The sequence below is a fragment of the Leptonychotes weddellii genome, chromosome 5, assembly GCF_054177405.1.
Source record: "Leptonychotes weddellii isolate Sample4059 chromosome 5, ASM5417740v2, whole genome shotgun sequence".
Classification (NCBI taxonomy): Eukaryota; Metazoa; Chordata; class Mammalia; order Carnivora; family Phocidae; genus Leptonychotes; species Leptonychotes weddellii.
Window position 1 is genome coordinate 12,700,024 of NC_138373.1, and position 27,316 is coordinate 12,727,339.

Here is a 27,316-nt window from a genome sequence, read left to right on the forward strand (position 1 = left end):
AAAAACCCATGTCAGACCTTACTGTATTCTCTATATAACCTCCCCTCATTTATGTATTTTTCATCTTTTTGTCTCTCTGGGCTTTGTTCTTGAAAGTTTCTTCTGACTTATCTTCCACTTTAATAATGCTCACTGCCTAAGTGTCTAATCTGCTGTTAAACTATCCATTGAGCTCTTAATTTTAGTTACTTAACTTTTCAATTCTACATTTTCTTTTTTCTTTTTCAAAACCTGCTATTTCACTTTTTATATAGTTTCCAGTTTCCTGCTGAAATTTTTAAGCTTGCTTGAAACCTTTCTGTTATCTCTTCTTTCTGTGGGTCTGACCTTTGACATCTTGACTCTGATGCTTCTGATTATCTTTGATTATGTGTTGGAGAGTGTATTTGAAAAAGTATTTACTGAAAGAATTTGAAACCTAGAATGATATTATCTGCTTCTAGGGAGAATTTTTGTTTACTTCTGTCAGGAGCATGGGAGTACTGGTAACCCTGATCCCTATAATCAAAATTCAAGAGTTGAAGTTCCCTGGGCTACTCAAATGAAATGAAGTGGACTTGTATCCTGTGGGAGGGCAGGTTGATTTCCAGTAGACTGTTAACTCTTAGGTCAGCCTTTCATTGTCCTAGCCAAAAATGGAAGGTGGTTTATCATGTTGTCCTTCATGGTGGGCCCTGAAGTCTAACTTCTAGCTTCCTGGTCTTTTGAGGTTGCCATAAATGTAGCCCCCCTCTCTGTATTGGTATATAGCTCTGGGCAGAAGCAAACCTAGCACTGGGATTCCCTTTATTCCAATCTCAGCCAGATCTCAACTCAATAGTTTATAATTTTGTTCATCTTTAATGGTTTTATTAAGATTAAAAAAATTTTTAAATCCAGTTTCTTTCATTGTTTTCAGCTGGAAAGTTGTCCAAATCACACAATCCAACATTCTCAGAGGCAGAAATCATTATTATTCTCTAGGATAAATTTGTGGGCATGGAATTTCTATGTCTAAGACTTGTACGCTGTTAAGATTCATGAGACATCTTGCCAAATTACTTTCCTAGAAAAGTTGTTTTTCTTTTGTGACTCCTTTGTTCTTTTCTCCTCCTTGTTTTCTGTTGGTGTCTTAGAATCCATTCATTCTTCTAAGTACTCCAAAACCTGTAGCAGGTTTTAAATTGTAGTTGCAAGTCAGATGTGGGAAACGTTGACTTTGTTTTTCTGTATTTGAATTCAACTTGATCTCTAGCCCCCATTTTCACTGATGATGAGAAAGAAAACTAATCTTGTCATCTCAAGGGAATTCAGTTTCTTCCAATTTAAAACTCCATTTCTCTGAAGTCAGTTGCTCAGTTAAATCATGATTACACAGGCTATTCTCTGTAAAGGCTGCTGTTTTTCCTCAAAGGATCTTCTTCTCCTGCTTCCCCCCTTGAAGAACTCCTAGGAGCAAGTGGGAGCTGACATTATACAGTGGTGATGGGGAGAGGTGTCTAGGATGTAAGCTGTCCTCTGTAACGTTCTTGGCCCCTGTTAGTGTGTCTCATACCTGCCATCTTCAGTTTTACCCCCTGTGTATTCACTGCTGATGTCCTTGGTCCTGATCCTGAACTCCAGGCATAATATCCACCCATTCTGTGCCCTCCAGGCCCCTGATTCCCTCAATCCAATCTGTTTAGCCTTTTGCCACCACTCCCCTGGGAAATGAGGGAACATCAGGATTTCCTGCAAACCAAGAGTTAACTTTGGGCACTGGGAGCACTATTGTAAGTCTTCTGCCTGCCTAAACATCACTCAACCATCTCTGCCCCACTGCCTGGGCACTCTGCAAGACATTCTCCCTTCTGTAGAGTGCTAGGCAGTGTTCGGGAGGAAGAAATTTTCTGTACCCTTCAGGATCCTTCCAGCTGCTCTAAGGATCAAAATAACATGAGACCTTAACAGGAGAAAATCAAATTTAGTTTTGTACTTATGGGGAGTCCACACAGACATGAAATTCTAAAGACAGTAGGCAACATGAGGCTTATATGAGCTAAGAAGAGGCATAGGGGGTCTGAGGATACAAAGGGAGGAAGACCATTAGCAGGAAAGTAAGAGGAGATGTTTGGAAAACAAAGGTTGCCCTATTATACAGATACAATTTTTTAGATAAAAAGGAATCTCTGTGAATACCTCTCATCCTGGTACAGTCTCTCTTTTCCAGTGTAAATTTAGGCAGTTGAGGGGGAGGCAACGTTCTTTTCCTGAATCTGCTGGATTTTTATTGCTTTTATTTTTTAAAATATTTTATTTATTTGAGAGAGAGAGCACACACTCACAAGTGGGGGAAGGGGCAGAGGGAGAGAGAGAATCCCAAGCAGACTCCACACCAAGTGCAGAACTCCATGTGGGGCTCAATCTCATGACCTAGAGACATGACCTGAGCTGAAATTAACCAAATGAGCCACCCAGGCTCTGGTTGCACTTTTGAATCAAATATGGATGTAGAGCAATTGAATCTGAGTGTCTGGGAGTGATCCCAAGCACAGGTAGTTTGTCAAAGCTCCCTAGGTGATCCCAAGTGAGTCAGCATTGAGACCAGTGGCCATGGAGCAACCTCGTCTTGTCTTTGCCTGATTTTTCAAAGGAGGCTCAGATTTAGAAAACACTTTTCTTCTATGCATAGCTATGGTACATGAAATCCTGGCTTCAAGACTATTTCAGTAGTATCAAGAGTCGGCGTTATAGTCACAACTGAAAATTAACACTTCTTTGCTTCTTTTCATCTTAGTTCTGACAGTCTTTACTCATCTCAAAGCTATGACTGCCTCTGGATGAAACACTGAACCCAGAATAGAAAAGCATACTCCTATATTTCAAAATACATATTTTATTTGACTACTTTCCTAAAACTACTTTACTACTCCTCTAACCCGTAAATAAGCAAGGCCATCAGAAAGCTATGTTCTTACTTTGACCTCATTTTGGCCTTGAAAACAGTTGCCCTCATCTTATTATAATTGGGTAAATGCTGTGAGCCAATGCTGAGGAAGGTTTTAGGAAACAGATTTGTAGAGCTTATTGTGTTACTGAAGCAGTGTTTTGAGGAGACGGTTCACCAAGTTACTCAGTGGAGAAATATCTTTTGGGTCTTAGAGGCCAAGTATTTGTACTTCTTTTTTAAAGATCTTTTAGGCGCCGTAGATGATTCCAGTAACTCTGTTTGCAGTGACTGCCAGAAAGTCTCTGCTGCATTTGTGGTACACATTTACTAAATATACATTATGTGCACTAAGCTCACCCTTGGCATCATCTTCTCCTGCTCACTTCCCCTCTGCCTGCTTATTCTCATTGACTTACTTCTAATTGTATTTTATCCCACGGTACCTGCATTTATATAGGATGTCCTCAAACCTTCTCAGAAAGATTCTCCGCCATGTACACATCTCAATACTCTTCCTTTGGGAGGGGAGGAAAAATAATTTTCCTTTTACCCTTCTAGGTTCTTGGGTGAGATTCCTCCCTGTAATAAAAAGATTAATAGGAGAAAAACAAACAGAAGTTTAATAATATGTATACCTTTTGTATACATGTGAGAGACCAAGGAAAACTGAGTAACTCCCCCAAATGGCCCAAGCCCCATCCTAAACACAATCTTCAGCTAAAGACAAAAGAAAGATGGTGGGGAGAAGGGAGGCTGTCAGTGGGGGGTGGCCAGGAAAAGCACAATTAACAAGGGTAAGGTTTGTTATGATGATTTAAGTGGATGCCTTCTCCATTGATGAAGGTTTCTAGAGACTTAGGGTCATCCTTCTCTTCCAGGTACAGAGAGGGAGGCACCCTTACAAATGGTGATGGGTATCAAGGAGGGTACATACTGCATGGAGCACTGGGTGTTATACGAAAACAATGAATCGTGGATCACTACATCAAAAACTAATGATGTATTTTATGGTGACTAACATAACATAATAAAAATAAATTAAAAAAAAAAAAGTTAAAGGGGTGCCTGGGTGGCTCAGTTGTTAAGCGTCTGCCTTCAGCTCAGGTCATGATCCCGGGGTCCTGGGATAGAGTCCTGCATCGGGCTCCCTGCTCTGCGGGAAGCCGGCTTCTCCCTCTCCCACTCCCCCTGTTTGTGTTCCCTCTCTCACTGTGTCTCTCTCTCTCTGTCAAATATATAAATAAAATCTTTAAAAAAATGTTTAAAAAATGGAGATTCCCCTTATAAATGTAAAATTCTCTTTCCAAAGGGTAGGTTTTCAGGGCTTCTCCTATGTCTGCTGTTTCTTAAAAATAACCAGTTCAAGATAATCCTTATAGCAAAGAGGCATATTTTGAACTGGCGTATTCTGTGCTCCTTCACTTTCCTTACGGAACAATGTGTGTTGCTAGCCTGATGCCACTTTTGGGTGTGCATCCCCAAAGCCTTCATCAGATTTGTTCTCACATCAGCCCTGGAGGCTGGAGAGGAACTGTTATTCCCCTTTTACAGATGAGAAGGACACTCATCCATCCTCTAAGTATTTCTCTCCCCAAACCCCTTATCTGCCCTTTTGAAAGTTACCTTTTTGCCTGTCACTAGTACCATGTTGCTCCACATGGAGTCTGCACTCCCCTCTAGGGCTCATGTTCTAGAACAGAGTTTGGCAAATTTTTTCTCTAAAAGGCCAAATAGTAAATACTTTAGGCTTTACAATCCAAGAGGCAAAGTCAAGGCTATTATGTAGATACCTATAAACAAGAGTAAAAGCCAATTTCCACAAATATTTTATTGATGAAATCCAAAGTATAATAATAATGAGGACAGTTTTTTGGAGTTCATGTCTACTAATGTGGATAATGGGATTTTTGTTGGGGGAGGGGTAACATTTTGCTGGTGTTCTCATCTTCAAATCAATATGTTCGTGTATAAAAAGCATTCTTAGCTCTCGGGTTGGACAAAAACAGGTGGTGGTGTGTGCTGACCCCTGTTCTAGACCTTTCTTCTGTTTCTCTTCCCCAAACATTCACCCAACTTACGTTTCATCTCAGGAGATAGCTAACCAGTTGCTTAAATATACATACATATGAGGCATTGATGGCTGATAATGGCTTAATGTGTTATCACTTCTTTAGAAACTTTGTACTTTTACAGAAATTGTCTTCAAAGGATTATTTGCAAATCAATTTCCCAAAGCCTCCAGAAAATATGATTAGCAAAGAGCAAAAGTGTTAACGCTGAGAAGATTACTCGTAGGGAATATCTTACTAGGGAGTCTTGATATGGTCTTTGTTTTAATAAAAACAAGCGCAGGCAAAATCAGCCAGCCAAGGAAATGCGTCTGGGACTGGCAACTGCAATCCCCACTGGCATTTTCTGCATCTGTGAAAAATCACACTCCAGAGAGATGAGCATTTCCTTTATCTTCCACAGGGAAAAGCTCCTTCCTACCCAGACAGTTCCCTTCCCAATCTGGAAGAAGTGGTGGTTTCAGCGTGAATGATCTCTTCAGCAACAAAAGGGAAAGTGCTACCATTTACCAGACGAACCTCCGGCCTTTGGGCCCTATTTTCTTGTGAGATATTTGTGTGCTGGAGACAGCATTTGATTTTTAAAAAGGCAGCGGTACTTACCCTTTTGGTATTTATATGTATAGCAGAGGCAAATGGAACTCTGAGTATTAAATTACTGTACTGCGCCAGTTGAGAATTCTATGCAAGCCAGCCAACTCCTTCCCCCAAATCGTATTTTTAGTGTTTAGCAGCTGCAAGTTCCCAGAAATCTTCAAAGCGGCACCACTTATTCCACCCAGTGCGAGAACTCTTAGCTGCAGCCTGTATTTGATGATCTTGTTTAGGAGGCTGTGGGATACCTAGGAGGGTGTGGGGTCAGACACCACCAGGTTGCTCCTAGCTCTGCACTTACTTCCATGTGTCTGCCCTTGGCCAGTTCACCTAACCTCTGACCTCAGATTCCTCCACTGGAAAATGAGGCTACTACTATCTACCAAGGAGAGCTGCTTTGAGGATTAGGGATAACTATGAGTTGTCCTAACTCAGCACTGGATGGATCCGTTTTCTCAGTACGGGGTGTTGTTGGCCTGGGTGATGCGCCACCCACCTGGTCCTCCTCTCCCATCCCTGCTGAAGGATGGCTGAAGAAGGGTGACATGCACATGAGACACCCTTTCTGTGTATTAGGAAATGGTGTAAAAGCGCTCATCACATACGTTACTGTAGCAAATGCAGTGAAATAAGTACATTTTGAGTAAACAAGCTACCTAATGCTGAGGAAGTGGACAATATCACCAAAATACCCAGTGCAGGTTGTACTCCTGAGAATGGGACTTGCAGAAACCCTTTCAAGGATAACTCCAGTGATGGTGTAGAATTTTCTATGCTTTTCCTACAAATGGGGTCTTAGCATTAGAAGGTGCTCAGCAGGGGCACCTGGGTGGCTCAGTCAGTTAGGTGTCCGGCTCTTGATTTTAGCTCAGGTCATGATCTTGGGGTCATGGGATCAAGCCCCATGTCAGGCTCCATGCTCAGAGGCTACTTGAGATTCTCTCCCTCTTGCTCTGTGCCTCCCCCCATACTCTCTCTCTCAAACTCTCTCAAGTAAATAAATGTTAAAAAAAAAAGAAGGTGCTCAGCAAACAGGCCTGGACATTAACTGTAGCAGAGCTGGGGCCAACAGAAATGGCAGGTGTCTGAGTTTGAGGACAGAGGGAAGCAGTGAGTCCCAGTGAGTCAGGCCAGCTGGAATCATGAAAAGAGAAAAACAGGGTGAACCCTGGATCCCTGACTCATGAACCATCAGCCTCATATGAATTTGGAGACATGGCCACCAGAGACAGGGGACAGGAGACAGTGGGGACCTATGAAAGCAGCAGGAGGTATGAGGCAGGCCGGGCAAAGCAAGGGGCAGACGCCTCAGCCTCAGTACCCTCACTGGTGACCAAGACAGCTAGCCACACAGTGACATGCACATACCCAGCCACTGACAATCAGGAGAGCGAGGATCAGAGGAAAGACCCCTCCCAGTGTGGGCTTCTTTCTGAAGCCAGCGAACCATCTAGTCCACAGGCCACAGACCAGCAGAGTCTCCATTTTCTAGCATCTCTTCCCACTCCAATGGTCTTGTTCACCAGTAATAACAAGCGGCGCCATGACTTCAACCAGAAAACATCTTTACAAGAAACAACAATAACAAAAAATGGGGGCACCTGGGTGGCTCAGTCATTAAGCGTCTGCCTTCGGCTCAGGTCGTGATCCTAGGGTACTGGGATCGAGCCCCACATCGGGCTCCCTGCTTGGCGGGAAGCCTGCTTCTCCCTCTCCCTCTCCCGCTGCTTGTGTTCCTTCTCTCGCTGTCTCTCTCTGTCAAATAAATAAATACATAAAAAATCTTTAAAAAAAACAAAAAAAATAATATTTGCTTGCTCACTAGGACAGAATCACATGTGCTTTTATTCCCTCAAGTCCTTGGGACCTAGCCTAACAAAAGGTATCCTCCATGGCCTCATAATGCTTATGGACCAGATGAACAAATGAATGAATGAGTGAATACACATGATCCCTACTCAGACCCCTTCTCTACAGTGATTGATAAGGTATGCAGAATGGAAAGTCTGCCCTCACATGATGGTTCAAGGTGCTAGGAGCCATGGCAGTGGGATTGCACACACATTCTCTTGGACTCACCATGCAAAGGCATAGACTTTGCACTCAGTTGTGGAGGTGAGAGATGACCTCAGGATGGGATGGACATTGCAGGCTGGACAGGCATTTCTTTTGGGGCCACTCTGACTGCCCCGGTCTCTTCCCTGCCCCAATACTTACCTCAAACGTCACACCTCTGTGCCATGCTCTACCAGACTTTCTCATTTCCCTTTCCTCCTGGAATGCAGACTACCTCCTCTGCCTGTCTCACTCTAGACCTGAAATGTTTCTGGGAGTGACACCATTGGCCAGGATACTTCCTCACCAGCTTCTGCCCCCTTTGCCTGAATCCCTCCCCCTCAGTCCTTTATCCTTCTACTGTTCTTTTATACGTCTCAATAATAACTCACATGTATTGAGCACAGAGCACATTTGTTTTCTTTATCTTCTCAGGTTCTTACCACAGTCCTACTAGGTCATCAGGGCAGTTTCATGCCCAGTTTATAGATAAAGAAACCAAGTCACCAATAGTTGGATGACTGCCCCACAGGATGTTTAGATTAGTGTGCTTTCCCTGAACCCTGGGGCCATGTGTTTCTGCCCATTCTAGAGTGAGGACCATGGTGCTCACCATGATACAACCATTTATCCCAGATTGAAAATATGGTGTTTGGGCTAAAACATTAAATATTTTGGAACCTTCTCTCCAGAGTGCTAGAAGATCTGTCTCCATGAACAGAGAGTAAGAATGGAGACAGAACCACCCTTCCAGTCTCCCACCTTTTTTTTTTTTTTAAGATTTTATTTATGTATTTGAGAGAGAGTGAGCAAGAGCAAGAGAAAGTGGGAGAGAGAGCCTGAGTGGTGGGGGGGGGGGCAGAGGGAGAGGGAGAAGCAGGCCCCCCGCCCAGCAGGGAGCCCAATGCGGGACTCAGTCCCAGGACCCAAGGATCATGACCTGAGCTGAAGGCAGACACCTAACTGACTGAGCCACCCAGGCACCCCTCCAGTCTCCTACCTTCTAATGGCAGTTGGAAATTTTGGGTTCGTGTTTATAATGTAACATAAGAATCAAAGCAAGCTTGAGGATTATTATCATCAGCTCCCTATTTTTTATTGCGGTAAAATACATATAAAATTTATCATGTTAACCATCTGAAGTGTACAACTCAGTGGCATTAAGCACATTCACAGTGTTGTGCAACCATCACCACTTTGTCCTTCCAGAACATTCTCGTCACCCCAAATGGAAACCGTGTACCCATTAAGCAGTCACTCCCTACTACCCCTTCCCACTGTCCCAGACAACCACTAAGCTGCTTTCTATCTCTATGGATTCACCCGTTTTGGATATTTCACGTAAATGGAATCATATAATCTATGACTCTTTGTGTCTGGCTTTTGTCACTCAGCATAGTGTTTTTGAGGTTCATCCATGGTACAGTACTATTAGTACTTTATTCCTTTTTATGGCTAATATTCCATTGGGTGGATATGCTACATTTGGTTTACCCATTCATCCATTGATGGACGTTTGTGTTGTTTCAACCTTTTGTCTATTGTGAATCATGTTGCTATGAACATGCATGTACAGGTTGGTGTGGGAAGACCTGCTTTCAGTAATTTTGAGTGTATAGCTAGGAATCTGGCTGGAGCAGAGAGGGCAAGGAGAGAGGAGGTCAGAGAGGCCCCAGGAACACAGACTGTCTAGATGGGGCCTGGTGAGCTATTTTGAGACCCCGGCTTTTGCTCTGAAGGAAATGAGGAATCACTGGAGGGTTTGCAGCAGAAGCCTAGCCTGATCTGATTTATATTTTAGTAGATTGTTCTGGATGCTGTGTTGAGAGTTTACGGAAGAAGAGCAAGGGGGGAAGCAGAAGCCATTTGGGAGGCCATTGTAGTTACCCGGGCAATATGATGGTGATGATGGCCTGCCCTAGATGGTGGTAGCGAAGGTGGTGTGAAGTCATCAGATCTCAGCTAGGTCTTGAAGGTAGAGCCTAAAGATTTTCTGACAGATTGGCACCAAGGCGAACACCAAGGTTTTTACCTCAATATTTTGGAAGAATGGAGTTGACATTACCTGAGATAGGAAAGACAGTGCGTGGGGCAGGTTTGAGTGGGAAGAAGGTTAAAAATCCCATTTTGGCCATGTTTGAGAGATCTCCTAGACACAACGGAGATGTTGAATAGGCAATTGGATATGCCAGTCTGGAGTCCAGAGGAAGGATTCAGACTGGAGTGTAAATTTGGAAGCTGTTAGAATATAAATGTTGCTGAAAGCCACGAGAAAAAACAAGACCACCAAGGAGGGCGCCTTGGTGGCTCAGTCAGTTAAGTGTCTGCCTTCAGCTCAGGTCATGATCCCAGGGTCCTGGGATCGAGCCCCTCATCGGGCTCCCTGCTCAGTGGGGGGCCTGCTTCTCCCTCTCCCTCTGCCTGCCGCTCTGTCTACTTGTGCTTGCTCTCTATCTTTCTGTCAAAAAAAAAAAGAAAAGACCACCAAGGAGTGAGTATAGTTGGAGGAGAGATCTAAGGGCTCTGCCCTGGAGTCCTCCTGCCTTGAACACCAGAGAGAAAAGGGAGAGTCAACAAAGAATATGGATCGGAGCATCCAGGAGGACACCTAGGCATGTGTGGTGCTCTGGACGCCCAGGGGAGATCCTGCTTCCAAGGAAAGGGAATGAGCCGCTGGGTCAGACGCAGCTGGGAGTTCACCCGTGATGAAGACGGAGCCTTGAACATGGCATTTAGGACAAGTCATCTCTGACCTTGACAAATGCACCTGCGGTGGAGCAGTGAAGGTGAAAGCCTGGTTGAGTGGGTTTAGGAGAGACCCAGAGAAAAGATTCGGAGGCACAGGTGTAGACAGTGCTTTAAAGGGGTTTTGCTGTAAGGGGAAATGTTAAATGAGGAGGAGCATGGCTATAGGGGAAGTGGGTGGAGAAGAAGCTCTGTAGGCTCTGTAAGCTGCTAGGAATGATCCAGCCCAGGAGGTAGGCCAATAATGTACAGTATTACTCTAAAAAGTACTTGGGAGTTTTCTTTTTCAGGCCTGATGAGGACAGCAGACCAAGAGGTCAATGCCATCGAAAAGATAGTTTGTTAAGTTCCCAAGAGGGGGCATGTCCTGCCGTGCAAGGCCATATGAGGAAGCACCTGGGTCAGTCAGGAGGTGGAGGGAGTGAGGGGAAAGCACAGGCAGGAGTCTCTGCTGTGGTTTTTTCGAGAAGGAATGGGCAAGGCAGGGTAAGGCTTAGGATTGGCTAGTTGGAGTAATTTTGGTGAGCTCTGGGGAATAAGGGCTGTCCCCAGTCATCTGGCCTGGTTCTGGGATGATCAGAGCAGAGAGATATTGCCTCCTGGAGCATAGGACCCAGAGAAGGGCTAAGTGTGGGCTCTGGGATGGTTAGTTTGCATAGGAAAGACAGTGCTCCCTAGCAGGTCTTCTGCTGTCTCTAAGAATTGGCCAGCCCTGGGAAGGGCAGTCTCTCCCCAGGCGGCAAGGCCCGAGACGCCAAAGCCTCAAGAATACAGAGACAAAGAGAAGACATTTGATAACAGGGGCAATTGCTGGAGTGAGGTCTTGAGTAACAACAGAGGACAGGTGGAGGGGTTGGCCTCGGCTAAGAGCATGCGTTCAGTTGAGCCAAGAGTTCAGTTATAGCAAAAGGAAGGAAAGTGGGTGAGAGCACGAAGCAAGTAGATGTGGGATGCGGGGACATTCGCCTTTTGTTCACCACCTTTCCAGGGAAGCAGGAAGCAAGGTTGTCAGTTGAGAGTGAGGGAGAAGGAGGTGTTAGAGGCTTGAGGAGGGAAGAGAAGGTGGGGCAGAGGCTTCTAGGACGGTGAGGGAGGAGGGCCCTGTAGCACGAAGGAAGGGCAGCACTGAGACCCACTGGAGGCTCACAGCCCTAAATTTAAAACAAGACCAGCTCACGTGGTTACGTGTGTCTCTAACCGCCTTGAGCTGTGCATTACAGGTGTGGCAAGTTGCCTTCATCAGCGTGAGGGTTTTGCCAACTGAGAACAAAGTGGGGGGGCAGGGGGGTACCAGGGCACTATTGCAACAACTGTTGGGGCTTTAGGCTGAGTAGGAAAGGGGTCCGCAGGGCCAGTGGATTGGAGGTCCCAGCGGGGAGAAAGACTGAGGGCCCGCCGGGCTCAAGGAGGTGAGCTGGAAAGAGGGGGGATGGTAATGGGACTTGAGCGCTCTCGGTCACAAAGCAATGAAATTTGTGTTCTTATTTTTGTCGAGGTATATTTTCTATAAGGTAGGTATTAGTTTTTTGTACCATAAAAAAATTATTTTTTTTTTTCAGATAGAAATGTGTTTTGAAGGGTGGGTAGGATTTGCACAGATGGAGGTGGTCTCGGGGAAGACGTTTCGGAAGAAGGGGGACAAGCATAAATTGGGACAGGCTTTCTGAATGATGAATAGCCCAGAGTAGCCAGGCCATGGCATCTGTGGGGCAAACGGCTGGGCGGGTACTGAGGAGGACAGGGAAGCGGAAGAAGAGCCTGTCCTTAACTGAGGAGAGAATAGGGAGCCAATGAAGGGTTTTGGGGTGGGGGGAACACCTGGACCCCAGATGGGCCCTTTGGCACTTACAAGGAGAGGAAGCGTGGATACGGAGAAGGTTTCTGCATGTGGTGGAAATTCTCCCCATCTCCGTCCCACTGGAACTGTTGTGCGTGTTGCATATATTCTGCACAACAGCAACAATAAAAGTGATTATTTTTAATTTCTGTTCTTCTCCTCTGCAACAGAACTATTAGACTTTGGCAGATCCCTTAATATGATTATCGTTTTTGAATGATTTTGAATTGAAATGTTTGCACTAATGGTAACCACAGTTGAGTTTGAGGAACGAGGCTGTAGGCTCACGTTCCAGGATCTCGTCAGCCCCAAGGCGCCGTTGGCTGGAGGTGGCGGGAAGACCAGAGGGGAAGTGGAGGCAAAGCTTGGCTAAGGACGGGTCTGGCCAACCCTGCCCCCTGTGCAGCAGCTCCCAGGCAGGGCCTGGAGATGGTGTGGTGGTGGAGACCTGCTCCTCCCTGTGCAGAGAGGCAGCTACTCACCATCAGTGCAGTCGGATAGTTCCAGAATGCAAAGCAGTTGTCCCACCGACCTCACCAGAAATGCTGGCTGGCCTAGCCGGGGGTGGGGACACGTGTCTTAATTCTTCAGTCTCCATGTTTCCCAGCTCTATGCGAGCCACCTGCCAGGAGCCTTGTGCCGCGGAGCCTTGCTCTTGCAGCACGGGGGCCTTGGCTCAGCAGGGAGGCCACCTCCTGGGGGCTGATGTCCAGGCCAGTGCCAGCCTCTTTCCCACTGTCCCTGTCAGGTGCCATCTCCTGAGACATGGAATGGTGCGTTCCCTCTTCTTGACACCATGGCAGGTTTTCCCCGTGGCCTTTAGGGGACCTTTTGGCAGGCCACCACCAGCAATAATGGTCAATGGTTTGTCCTAGGTCTGCATTTCATTAGGGCCAGCACCCGCCCTGCCCTTCACCTTCAGCTTCTGACGGCCGGCCCAGGAGGCACACCGGGGCCTGCTTTCAGCTGCTGTGGCCTGGTTCCAACCAGGAGGCCCTCGGGGACCTCTCCTTTCTGTCATGAGGAATCCTAGGGCTCCTGGTAGGGAACCCAGTTGAATCTGCAGAACAGAGCTGTGACCAGCAGAGAGGGGACCCAGGGCAGCTCTTGTGAATTCTTTGCTTCCCGCCACCTGCAGGTGAAAAATATCACGCAGATGAAGCCAGTTATACTAAAATATCATGCTGCTTGACAGGGAAGGATGTTTCCCAAAGGGCAATCCGAGAGGGATCCGGAAGGAACAAGCAGCCTGTCTACCCTCTTTGACAGTGAAAGCTTTGTGCTTCGAAGCCCACCCTCCCTCCTCTTCACCCTTCCCCCACTTCCTCCTCCTCCCTCCATCTCTGCTCCACATCTCCTCCTTCATTTCACGCCCCTCCTGGTTAGCCCGAGCTACAGCATGCCTCCCTGCTGTCCTTGGGGTCCGGGCCAGTTCAGCCATTGTGCCCCTGAGACATCATGGAGCCCTTCCCCACCAGGGGCGGCCACCCAGCTGTGTTATAGTCACTCATTTGTTCACCAGTAGCCATCTGGTACCTCCTCTGCTCCTGGGAATAAGAAACCAGGGGGCTAACTTCTCTGCCCCCGGGCACCTGACCAATCAAGGGGCAGATGGCTCCACAGGATCAGTCTGCTGCTACAGACCCAAGTCCCTGAGTCCCGTCTCTGGGAACCTGGTTCCATGATTCTGGGCCGCACTCACGAGTCTGCATTTTCTAAAAACCATCCTGGTGATGTTGGTGCAGGTGGGTCCCCGAGCCAATCTCCGAGAAAAGGAAGAACAGAAACCTATTCCACACGGTTTGAGTCAAGGAGATAGAACACAGAGACTCAGGGGGGCTCTCGCATGACCCCAGGGACAGAGGCCAGAGCCGGGCCTGTCAGCTGATGGGAGGCCAAAGTCACCAGGCTGTCCCTCACCACGGCCTCACACCTCCACCATGCATCTGCTTCCTTCCTCTGCACAATCATGCACGTGCACACGGAGGCCAATGCAGCTGTCCCAAAATGGCGCCCTGAGTCCTACAGATGAAAGAGACCATGTGGTTCTCACTTCCAGAACCCTCCCGACTCCCAAGTTTTTCCTCAGGAAAAACATGATTTGATTGACCCAGTTTGGATTTGGTGCTCATTCCTGGTTCAGTTAACTGATGCCAGGGGTTGGGCTCACACGGTACTTTTCCATGCTCGGGGTCAGCTGCCTGTCTCTGAGGGGCGCAGGGCTGGGAGGAGAGGATCAACAAGTGAAGCACCTCCTCTCCCTGGTGTGGCCCGCGTGGCACCTATGGAAGGCCCCACCCCATGTACAGGGCTGTGATTGGTATGGGATTTCTGGAGAAAACATTATGGGTGGGCTTCCCAATGAGAGGGCAGAGGAACAGTCTTCACTGAACCCCTCCTCTGTGAACGTTGCATCTCTTTGCACAGTGATACTCCATAGGGACTTAACTGGGATCCAGAGCATTCCATTAACCTCACACAAGTGTGGGTCTCGGTGGCAACACCAGCGTTCAAACTACTCCAGTCAGCGCTGAGCACTGATTCTTCTATTCTTCTGGTGTGCCCCTCCACTACCCTACCACATGGGTTCCAAGAGGTGTTCCATGGGGTCAGAAATCTGGACATTAAGGTGAAAGTCAGGCTCAAAATCAGGAGCAAATGAGGATCTGACGTGGAAGTTTACAGTTCAGCTCGAGAGAATTCCACCTAATGAACAGCTTCCTGGTGGCCCCAGGGGAGTTTGACTGGCCTTCCTGTCTCTTTTCCTCCAGAAAGCATCTTAACAGCATTTCTGGCCTTTGGCAGCCCGGGCATTTGCCCACTCCTCCTCGGAGCATTTTCTGGAGAGTAGAGTGGACTTTGAGGTTGGGTGGGTCCTGAGCCCCACCCACCCTGTGACTCAGGGCACCAGATCTCCGTGGGCCTCAGCTCTGACTTGGCATGCTATCCCTCATTAGCCTGTGGCCCGTGCTAGAAGAAATAATCAAGGGGATTAATATATTCAAAAACAAAGTACAAATCTTTGTTTCTGGACTTTATGATCACAGGCCACCCTGCCGATACTTTTCATCTTTCCTCCTGGACACTCTTCCCGGCAGGCTGAGGCGGTCTCTCCCTGGGCACCAGTGGTCTCTTGGATGAGTCTTCTCCCTTCTTGGTCCTTACCTCTGAGCTTCTCTGTGACTGCCCCGGGATGCTCCCTGTCACACAGCTGTTACCAGATGTGCCGTGAGAACCATCCCCATGCTTGCAGACCCCATGGGTCATGTGAGACCATCCTGTGTAAGCTACCCAGAAGCCGGGTCGCCGCTGGATGCTCTGGGTACCCTAATTTGTCTGAAGCACAATGCTGTGCATGCGATCTCCAGAACATATTCATCTTCGAACTGCACATTTAGACCCTTTGACCAATGGCATCTCCCTGATTCCCCCAGCCCCTAACCCCCAGTAAATACCATTCTACTCTGTTTCTATGAGTTCAGCTTTTTTAGATGCCACATATAAGTGAGAACATACAGTATTTGTCTTTCTCTGACTTCTCTCAGCCTAATGCCTGCAAGGTCCACAGGTGTTGCAAATGGCAGGATTTCCTTCTTTCTCGTGGCTGAATCATATATATGTCAGCTGACTCTGACTTCTTTCTCGCTCCTGCAGGACGCCAGCCATGATTGGCTGCTCCTTCGTGGTCAACAGGAAGTTCTTCGGTGAAATCGGTCTTCTTGACCCTGGGATGGACGTGTATGGGGGAGAAAATATCGAACTTGGAATCAAGGTTTGTGCATGGTTCATTCATGTTTGTGAGCAGAGCTGCCTGGTCATCCTTAATGTGTATTTAAAGCTTTTTTCGCTGGTGAGTGGAAGGAGCAATTCACCCATCCTGCTCTTGAGAATGTGCCAGTGGGTTGTCACCCTCTTCAGGCAGGGGGACCCTGGGCTTTCCCTTCTCCAAAGGTTGACCAATATTTCATGCTTTGGTGACCCACTCTGGACATGAGCCAGAGAATTTGGTTCTCACTTCCATCCAGTTTTTCTTCTTTCTTTAATTAGTTCTTAAAATTAGGTTATCTCCTTAGTATTTCCACTGGATGCATTTTGACGATTTGTGTACATCAGAGAATCGTTAAGAGGCTAGAAGAGAGAAGGACCGTGTTCTCTGGGACCTTTCCTTTCCTTAGAAATGCTTCTAAGGAGGAGGATGGGGAAGGGGAATGACAAAGATGCAGAATGGTCCTCTTGCTGGGCCCCCAGCCCACATCATCCTCACTGCTAGGTAGCTTGTACGTGGTTGACCCTTAACGCGGGTTTGAACTGCACGGGTTCACTCATATGCAGTCTTTTTCAATAAATATGGTAAAATATTGTAAATGTATTTTCTCTGCCTTATGATCTTCTTAATCAGATTTTTTCTCTAGCTTACTTTATTGTAAGAACATAGTACATAATACACATAACATACCAAGTATGCGTTCATCGGCTGTTTATGGTAGCGGTGAGGCTTCAGGTCAACAACAGTGGGCTAGGAGTAGTTAAGTTTCTGGAAGGTCAAGAGTTACACATGGATTTTTGACTGCACGCACACAGGTGGTCAGTGCCCTAAGCCCCTGTGTTGTCCAAGGGTCAGTTGTGCTGTGTTCTGCTTGAGATTTTGTTTGAAAAAATGAATTCCAGTGTAGAAAAAATGCAAGTTGGCCACATTGATGCATTCCAACCTCTTTGTTGTTGAGTTAAGATAAATGAACCCCAGCCAGGAGTTGGAGTGGGGTGGGGGGGGGGATCCTTGAGACACAGTAACCACTTAACTGGTATGTCTTCATCCATACCACAAAGAGCGGGTGCTGGGGAGACCCCCAGTTGGGGCCTCTGTGTCCACTGCCCTTTGTCCTGAACCTTTGCATACCTTAGCCCCTGGGAAGCAGGCTTGTTGGAAACCACTCAGGACACAATTGTAAGGTTTAAAATTCACTGAATTTCTTTTGCCTCTCTCTACCACATTCTCATTTTTGTTCTACCAGGCAACACCCAGTACGGATCTCTTACCCTAGTCAAAGCCTGCTCTTTGCAGCCTGTCTCACTCATGTATCCCTCACTGCTCTATACCTTCAATCAGCCCCTCATCAACCCTTTGTCCCCCTTTGTGGAAATGAAAGGCATCGTGCTCTCATGATGTGATGGCCGTCTGGGCTGCATGAGTGAAAGGGGATGGCGAGGACCTTCCCCACCTCCTCGGATCACTCCCTTTCGAAGACTACGGGCTCTTCCTTTTGCTCTCAATGTCAGGCTGGGTTCTTTCCTTGATGGAATTTGCATAGGATTTCTCTATAAAGCCCCACAATTAAAAAGCCCGTGCATATGTTATTATAGTGAATATACTTGTCATTCATCTGTTTGGAATGTAACAGAAGGAAGAGATCTGGACGCAGCATGTTGAACTTGGCCTGTAACTTAAACCTCCACCTTGCTCTCACCTTCTCCTCTCTCTTTGTGCTGTTTTTTTTTTTTTTTAAGTTCTCGCTGACCTCTAGCATGCCATAGAATTTACTTATTTATTATGAGTATTGTTTTTCTCGACCTTGCCCTCACTAGATTGCAAGCTTTACGGGGTCCAGATCTTTGATGTGCTCCCCTTCGTGTCCCAAGCGTGTAGAACCATGCTCTGCACATGGCTCCATAGGTATCCATTAGATCCATGCCTGAGTGAGTGTTTGTTAGCAATCTGTGATAACTTGTTGCAGGTACCTGTCCATGAAAGAAATGAGCTGACAGAAACCCGGCATTGAGAGAGTTAAGATTTTTTTTTTTTACGAGCAGAGAGATTTGGAGGTCTCTCTATGCTGTTAGAAGGAAGCCCATGAAGAGTAAGACATCACCCACAGAGGGGAGAACCAGATGATGGGTGGAGCGCTGCCCCAATGGAGCCAGGGGCACAGGTGTGGGGGGAGGTTATGGGGACAGGAGGGACTCCCAGATTCGATTGCCATTGCCCACTGTGTTCTGGGGAAAACCGAGGCTGTGACAGCAGAATTCAGTGCTAAGGCTCGCTAAGATGTTTGTCTACCCACACTTGCAAAAGCATTTGCTTTGCAGTGACTTGGCCCTTGCAAAGGTCTGTGTGTGGGGCTCTGCCAGGCTCGGTGGTGATGGTGGTGATGGTCCTGTGTGGCTGGCCCCCTCCATGAAGGGGGCCAGGGGGCTCACCGGTTTCCACCCTGAAGCAGAGCCCAGTTTACCAAAGCCTGTGTACCACCAACCAGCTCAGGGGCCAGTGAGTTCTACTCCGCATGCTCCTTATGAACAGGCTGGAGCGAGCGGTTCACGGAGCCCGACCCAGCCTTGGCTTCACTTCAGTTCAGCTCCTGGCTGTTCTCTGCACGTCTTTATGAGAGCTTCAAATGGATCGGAGCATGGATGCCACCCTCCTGTGTGATCACCTGCCTCTTACTGTGTACCCAGGCATATCCAGCATCCACGCTGGAGATGTGGGAATGTTTATGCCTTATTGCCTGTGGATCATGTCATCCTGCGAGTTGTGGGCCGACTCTATAGAAGCCTTGGTTTTCCGCCAGTTCTTTAAAGCAGGAGTTGAGTGCTGTTGGTGCCGTCAAGACCACGGCCGGCACTCAGGGTCCACGTAGCTGCTGTCTACACAGTGTTCTGTGGTTCTCATGGGGTGGTCCCTGACCAGCTACATCGACCTCATCTGAGAACTTGTTACAAATGCAGATTCCTGGGCCCCGTGTCCCACCTACTGTATCAGACGCTCTGGGCAGTGGTTCAGCAACCTGTATTTTAACAAGCCTCCCAGGTGATTCTGTTACACACCCAAGTTAGAGAGCCACTGGTCAACACCCCAACCTTAGCCTGCTTCCTGGCAAATACATACCTCTCCTCAGAAAGCAGCTCAGGCGAGGATCCATGTCTTTCAGGGCCTTCCTCTGGGTGTTGCTCACAGCAACCGCTGTCCCTGTCCCCCAGCCCACACAGCCTGGGCCCCCTTGGGTATCAGCACTCACTTCCCCATGAAATTCACAGGCAGGTGTTTGGACCGGGAGACTGTGGGATTTCTGATGACAGGGCTCTCTTTACATGAAGTAATCTGTGTTTTACAAACTATATTCGTTCTCTTTCATTTCGTGCTGTTTTATGCCACTCAGAACACACATTAGATGAATAATAAATACATTGTTTAAGAAAGCTGTCCCCGTTGCTTGAAAAAAAAATCAGAGCTTTGTTTAATATACACAAATGGACCCATCCACATATAATTTTCATATAGCATACACATATACAATTATACAAACTAACCTATAAGAAATGATGCAAAATAGGGGTGCCTGGGTGGCTCAGTTAGTCAAGCGTCTGCTTTAGGCTCAGGTCATGATCCCAGGGTTCTGGGATTGAGCCCTGTGTGTCGGGCTCCCTGCTCAGCAGGAAGTCTGCTTCTCCCTCTCCCTCTGCCCGGCCCCCCATTCATGTTCTCTCTCTTGCTTTGCTCACTGGTTTCTCTCAAATGAATAAATAAAATCTTTTTTTAAAAAAAGAAATGACCCAGAATTTTATGCTTTAGTTAAGTAGGAAAATTTTAATATGAAACACTCTCTTTCTTTGTGATTTTTTTTTTCACCAAGAAATAGGTCCATCTGCAGTCTTTCTAACTCTTCTTTGAAATTTTTTGTTACTTTTTAATTCCATCCTCAGTAAGTAAAGATGTAAAGGATAAAAATGTAAAGTCTTACTGTGGTTCAGGGAAAAACACCAGCAGGGTTGACTCTAGGGCTGTTGCTTAGGTGAAAGGCAGCTTGCCTGTGACCAAAACAATTGATACAGGGAAGGGACGGGGGAGCTTTTCAGGACTGAGAAAATAAATGAGATTAGAAATGAAAGGTTTCATCTTGTTCTGAGTAACATTAATCAGAAACTATTAACAAGGCATATTATCGTAACATGTCTAAATGGGAAGAGAGAAAAAAAAATTCTCCAAGGAGAGCAGACCAGATAGATTACTTTTAAGTGGTGTAAAATCAGATGCTTTCAGATTTCTCCAATCTATCAGACTTCTCTGGGAAGAAAAGGTACTATCTTATTCTGAAGCCTTGTAGAAAAGGGTGACACCTGAGTCTACTGAATCCTGTCGGGCAGCCATTCCTAAAGAAGGACAAGAGAAAGATGTTATCAGATCCTCAGACTCTCAGAAAAACATCTTTGCTTGATCGGGAACCTCAAGGACTGTGTGTGTACATTTTGGTAAATATTTGTGAGACCAGTGATTCATGATGTAGGTCAGTAAACTAGAGGGTATGGGGAGGCACAGGTGTGGTAACCTTCTTACCTGGCCCACTCGAGCCCCAGGGCTTTCCCTTTGGTGCAGCTTTCACCGGTGGCTACTAAGATTCAGACTCATGCCATGGTGAGTGATGGGCAAAGGATGTGTGTATTTGAATTTGCTCAGTGACAATAATGTGCTTAAATGACAGAGTTTGATCTGGTTTCACAATACATGGTGTCCCCGGGCCACACCATTTTCCTAAAGCATTTGGATGCCATTCTCATGACCCAAGTGGGCCCAAGGGTGGCATCCCTGCCATCTTGCCCAGCCCAGGCCATTTGAGTTCAAGACACTGAAGACCTGCAGGGTTACCCCCAGGCACTGGCCCTCATAGTTCCTGAGCCAATTAGGATAATGATGGCAGCAGATTTGAAGGATTGCCTCCTTCAAAGTGGTCATGTAGCAGTTATAGGCTGTCTGGGGTGGCCAAAGCCCAGGCCCCCAAATGAACATGGAATATCCCACTCACACAGGTCTCTTGCTCACAGTTTTGCTTCCCACCTTGTCTCTTGTCTCTGTGAAGCTGGTGGTATAATTCAGCCCAACTCTGAAGGCCTGAGAACCGGGGGGCTGTTATACATATAGTCCCAGATGGAGTCTGAAAGTCTGAGGACCAGGAGTGATAACATCTGAGGGCAAGAGAAGATGAATGTCTTAGGTCAAGCAGGAACATGAGACCAGCTCTGACTGGTGCCGTGATCCCCACCCCAGCCACTCCTCCATCCATTTGGGACTCCTAATCCAGCACCCCTCTTCACCATCAGAATTCCCCCTGCCCTCTCTGAGACCCTTGACATCCAGAGCCCTGATGTCTAGAAGCCTCCTGTGACTTTCATCTTCTATTTGGAACTCTTGGGCTCAAGTTACCACATCTAGTGAATGTTGTGATTTGGATAATGGTCACTCCTGGGGGGAGGGGGGAACCAGACCATCAGCTCTGTTCAGTTTTCTTCCTCTTTAGATTGTTTGAGTCTTTGGTTCTCCCTTCCCTGCTGGCATTGGTCACATCTGGCTATGTGAATGTCTTCCTTGTGCAGGATTAGAGTACATCTGTGATAAAATTCAGGAAGAAGCTCCTGGTCATTTGGGGATAGCGTTGGCCTTGGGGTTTCCTGCACTGGTCTTTAATCAAGATGCATATGTTATAGGTGGGCAACAATTCAATGGAACGCTTTTGAATAGAAAGGAGCCATGTTGAGTGCCTTCTGTGCTCTAGCAGGATGTCACTGGGGGTACCACAGTCATTGACATGGTTTCAACTAACATGAAATTTATGGTCAGGCAGAAAAACCATTCATTTAGTAACTTCCAGTGTGTTCAGTATGAAAAGACAGGCTGGGAGGATGCTATGGGAGAATCTAGCAAGGGAATATAACTTAGTCTAGGGAGTTGGGAAGAGCCTCCCTGAGGCAATGATGTTTAAGACTTTAAAAATAAGGTGAATTTAAATAGGCAAAGAAGGTGTGGAGTGTGGGAGTAAGAATATTCCAGGCAGTTTCAGTTAGGTGAGATGAGTAAGTCCTAGAGATCCCCTGTACAGCATAATGCCTGTATTGTGTACTTCAGCATTTGCTAAGAGGGTAGATGTTGTGTTGTGTTTTTTTTTAATTAATTAGTTTATTTTATTGAGATATAATTGACGTATATCACTGTATAAGTTTAAGTTGTACAGCGTGATGGTTTGAATTATATGCTTTGTGACATGATTACTGCAGTAAGTTTATTTAGCCTCTTATATAGGTACAATAAAAAGAGAAGGCAAAAAAAAAAAATTCATTGTGATGAGAATTCTTGGGATTTACTTCCTTAACAATTTTCATATAAATCGTAGAACAGTGCTAAGTCATCATGCTGTACATGACATCCCTAGTACATATTTATCTTGCCATTGGAAGTTTGTATCTTTTGACCACCTTTTCCCCTTCCCCCCCACCCCCTGCCTCTGGTAACCACAAATCTGATCTTTTTTTTCTAAGAGTTTGCTTGCTTTTTTTTAGATTTTTGCATATAAGTGAGATCATGCAGTATTTGTCTTCCTCTGTCTGACTTAAGTCATGTAGCATAATGTTCTCAAGGTATATAATGCATTCATATTGTCACAAATGGCAGGATTTCCTCATTTTTTATGCCTGAATAATATTCCATTATATATATAATAAATTTATAAACATATAAATTTATAAATATATAAACAATATATATATTGTTATATATAATAATAAATAAAATATATAATAAATTTCTTTATTTATCTGTTGATGAATACTTAGGTTATTTCCATGTCTTGGCTACTGTAAATAATGCTGCTAATGAGCATGGAAGCGCCTACATCTCTTAAAGTTAGCCTTTTCATTTCATTACGATATATTCCCCAAAGTGAAATTGCTGGGTCATATGGTAGTTCTATTCTTAAATTTTTTGAGGATCCTCCCTACTTTTCCATACTGGGTGCACTGATTTATATTCCTACCAACAGTGCAGAAGGGATCCTTTTTCTTGTCATCGTCATGATGACCAGTCTAACAGGCATGAGGTGCTAGCTCGTTGTGGTTTGATTTGCATTTCCCTGATGACTAGCGATGTTGATCATCACTTCATGTACCTGTTGGCCTTTCATATGTCTTCCTTGGAAAAATGTCTATTCAGGTCTTTTGCCCATTTATTGACTTTTTTTCTTTTGAGTTGTATGAGTTATTTGTAAATTTTGGATGTTAACCCCTTATCAGATATATAGTTTGCAAATATTTTTCCTGTTCCATAAGTTGTCTTTTCACTCTGTTGATTGCTTATTTTGCTGAGCAGAAGCTTTTTAGGTTGATCTAGTCTTACTTGTTTATTTTCTGTTGTGTTGCTGGTGCTTTAGGTGTCATATCCAAGAAATCTTTGCCAAGACCCATGCCAAGGAACTTCTTTTCTGTTTTCTTCTAGAAGTTTCATGGTTGCAGGTCTTACATTTAAGTCTTTAATCCATTTTACGTTAATTTTTGTGAGTGGTGTAAAATAGGGGTCTAGTTTCTTTCTTTTATGTGTGAGTATCTAACTTTCCCAGCACCGTTTGTTTAAGAGACTGTCTTTTCTCTTTTGAGTACGCTTGGCTCCCTTGTCAAATACTAGTTGATCATATATGTTGGGGTTTATTTCTGGGCTCTCAATCTATTCTGTAGCTCTGTCTGTCTGTTTTTATGCCTCTATCACACATTTTGATTGCTATAGTTTTATAGTATAGCTTGAAATCAGGAAATGTGATGCTTCTCGCTCTATACTTTCTTCTCAGGATTGCTTTGGCTATTTGGGGTCTTTTGTAGTTTCATATAAATTTTAGGATTTTTTTTTGGTACTTCTGCAAAAAATGCCATTGGAATCTTGATAGAGATTGTATTGCATCTATAGATGGCTTTTGGTAGTATGAACATTTTAACAATACTAATTCTTTCAATCCATGAACATGGGATATATTTTCATTTATTTGTGTCTTCATCAATTTCTTTCATCAATGTCTTACAGTTTTCAGAGTAGAGATCTTTCACCACCTTGGATAAGTTTATTCCCAAGTATTTTATTGTTTTTGATGCTATTGTAAATGGGATCATTTTCTTTATTTCTTTTTTCAGACAATTCATTGTTAGTATATAGCAATACTGCTGGGTTTTGTATGTTAATTTTGTATCCTGGAACTTTACTGAACTTGATTAGATCTAACAGTTTTTTGGTGAAGTCTTTACATTTTCTTTATATAAAATCATGTCATCTGCAAATAGAGAAAATTTAACTACTTCCTTTTCAATTTTGATGTCTTGTATTTCTTTTTCCTGACTGATTGCTCTGGCAAGGACTTTCAGTGGTTTAATAGGAGTGGTGAAAATGAACACACGTGCCTTATTTCTGATCTTAGAAGAAAAGATTTCAGCCTTTCACTGTTGAGTATGATATTAGCTCTGGGATTATCATATATGGGCTTTATTATGTTGAGGTACATTTCTTCTATACCTAATTAGTTTTTTTTTTATCATAAACAGATGTTGAATTTTGTCAAATGCTTTTTCTGCATCCATTGAGATGATCATATGATTTAAGTGTTCTTATCACAAAATGATAATAACACTAATAGTAATAATAATAAAGAGTGTGAGAGGAAACTTTTGGAGGTGATATATATGTTATAGCATAGATTGTGGTGATGGTTCCACAGGTGTATACATATCTTCAAACTCATCAAGGTGTATACATTAAATAAGGACAACTTTTTGTATGTCAGTCATACTTCAATATGGTGTTACAACGGAGAAAAATAATATTTCAGGCAGAGAGAATAGTATGTGCAAAGGTTTGGAATTCTGAGAGGGAAATATTCTAGAAACTGCAGGAGTTCTAGATGTCTGGAGCAGAGAAAGGAAGAAGGAAACATGTTGGGTGTGGTGACAACAGTCTGGGTGGGGCTTGGGTGATGAAGGACTTGTAAACAAGAATTTGGCTTTTCTTTAAGGGCCACTGTGCACATTTTGAAAAAAAATTTTGAAAAAATAAAAAAGATAAATATATACACATGTGTGTGTAGTCCCATGTACCCATCACCCAGCTCCTTTGAAGGGATTTAAGGGAATTGAGGTCATCTGACTTTTTCTTTTTTTTTTTTAATGATCATTATGACTGCCACGTGGAAAATGGATTATAAAGCTGAGTAGACTCAGAGGAAGGAAGCCTCAGTGAGGGAACGTGGACTATGGTTGGGGCAGTGGGAGAGGCATGGACAAATTCAGAAAGTAGAAGAGACAGTGTAAGAGGAAGACTGAGTGTATGAAGGGAATGGCAGGAAGTGATGGGGGATCAAGGCCAACTCCCACGTTCCTAGCTCGAGCAACTGGGAAATCCTGGTGCTAGTGGGATAAGGAACAACGTTGGAGGAGGTTTGGGAGAAGGCAGAAAGGCGGTGCTTTCTGTTTAGTCTCTGAAACACCCGAGTTTATCCAGCAGGCAGTTGGCTGTATAGGACTTAAGCTAAGGAGAGGCCTAGGCCTGAAGTAGGCTTGGGCATCTTTGGTCCATAGATCATATTTGAAGTCATGAGAGGGAGGAGGTTGTGTAGAGAAAGAAGAAAGGACAAGACAGAAGTCCAGAAAACAACATTTAAGGCATGAAAAGAGCAACTGGAAAGGAGACTGAGAAGACGTGGGCCAGAATAAGAGAAAAACTAAGAGAGTGAGCTTGTGGCGGCTGAGAGAAGACCATGTGTGGGTTCGCAAAGTTGGTCCTTCAGGAGGCATGGAAAGGAGGAGGTGGAGACGAGTGCCATTTGGGAGGTATGATTAACAGCACCTGGTCGGTGATTGAACATGAGGAATGAATGAGAAGTGAGTGTGAAGGGTGCTTCCCATCTTTCCCAGCTACTGGGTAGACTCACTTAATGAACACTGGCACAGAGGAAGGTCTGTAGGTGGGAACTTGAGGAGTTCCATTTTAAAAATGTGGGTTTGAGGAGTAGCAGTTCTCTGTGACCTGGGAGTGAGATGTCAAAGGGAACATAGGAGTAGGATGGAGTCCCAGCCAAGAGTGTGAGTAGGTAGAGGGTTCCAGTGCAAGTTCACTGTCCCACTTGGGCGTCTGCTGGACTGTGGTGCTGAGGGCTTGGAGTGACTTAAAGGAGTTAGGGCATGGTGACTCCTTTTATGGTTTGAGCCAGTGACCCAAGGAAGAGTTAGGAAAATAGCATTATTGTCATTATTGTTTTATTGAAATATAATTAACATACAGTGCTTATTAATTTCAGGTATATAATGATTCAACAATTCTATATGTTACTCAGTGCTCATCATGGTAAGAATACTCTTGATCCCATGTCTATTTCACTCGTCCCTCCACCTACCTCCTCTCTGGCAACCACCAGTTTGTTTTCTATATTTAAGAGTCTTGTTTTTTGTTTGTCTCTTTTTTATTTTTGTTTGTTTTGTTGCATAAGTTCTCCATATGCATGAAATCATATGGTATATGTCTTTCTCTGACTGACTTATTTCACTTAGCATTCTACCATCTAGTTATCCATGTTGTTGCAAATGGCAAGATCCTATTGAATGGGAGAAGATATTTTCAAATGATATATCCAGTAAGAGGCTAATATCCAAAGTATATAAGGAACTTAGACAACTCAATCCCCAAAAAGCAAATAATCTGATTAAAAATGGGTAGAGGACCTGAATAGACATTTTTCCAAAGAAGACTTACAGATGGCCAACAGACACATGAAAAGATTTTTTTAACTAAGAACTCTTCATCGTTTTTTCTGCCTATTTTTGGGAAAAGATTTTAGTTTTTTTAAAGATGTTTAGAATTTTCATATCTCTGCTCCATGCTTCAGTTTCATGCAAATATGTGAGTTTCCTAGCTGCTCATCCAGTCCCACTGTGTTCGCCTCTTTGTTTCTATGACACTTCCCAAAAGGAGAGGGTGAGGTCCCCACAAACTCCCCATCAGAACAACAGCTGATGAGCCACCTATCTGTAAAGTTTTTTGTTTTTTTTTTTAATTGACATTGCTTTTTATTTTTTTTTATTATTTTTTTTTATTCTTATGTTAATCCCCATACATTACATCATTAGTTCTAGATGAAGTGTTCCATGATTCATTGTCTGTGCACAACACCCAGTGCTCCATGCAGAACGTGCCCTCCTCAATACCCACCACCAGGCCAACCCATCCTCCCACCCTCCTCCCCTCTAGAACCCCCAGCCTGTTTTTCAGAGTCCACCGTCTCTCATGGTTCGTCCACCCCTCCGATTTCCCCCGCTTCATTC

The 27,316-nt window shown here is 44.9% G+C and overlaps 1 protein-coding gene across 3 annotated transcripts in view; it reads left to right on the forward strand.

The window, feature by feature from the left end:
* The window catches only part of GALNT17 (polypeptide N-acetylgalactosaminyltransferase 17), a 406,327-nt gene that overhangs the window by 273,598 nt on the left and 105,413 nt on the right, over window positions 1-27,316 (forward strand). For all 3 annotated transcript variants that reach the window (XM_081819619.1, XM_081819617.1, XM_081819618.1), the window contains one exon: window positions 15,863-15,980. In XM_081819619.1, the coding sequence (XP_081675745.1) occupies window positions 15,863-15,980 (118 nt within the window). The remainder of the gene's footprint in view (window positions 1-15,862; window positions 15,981-27,316) is intronic.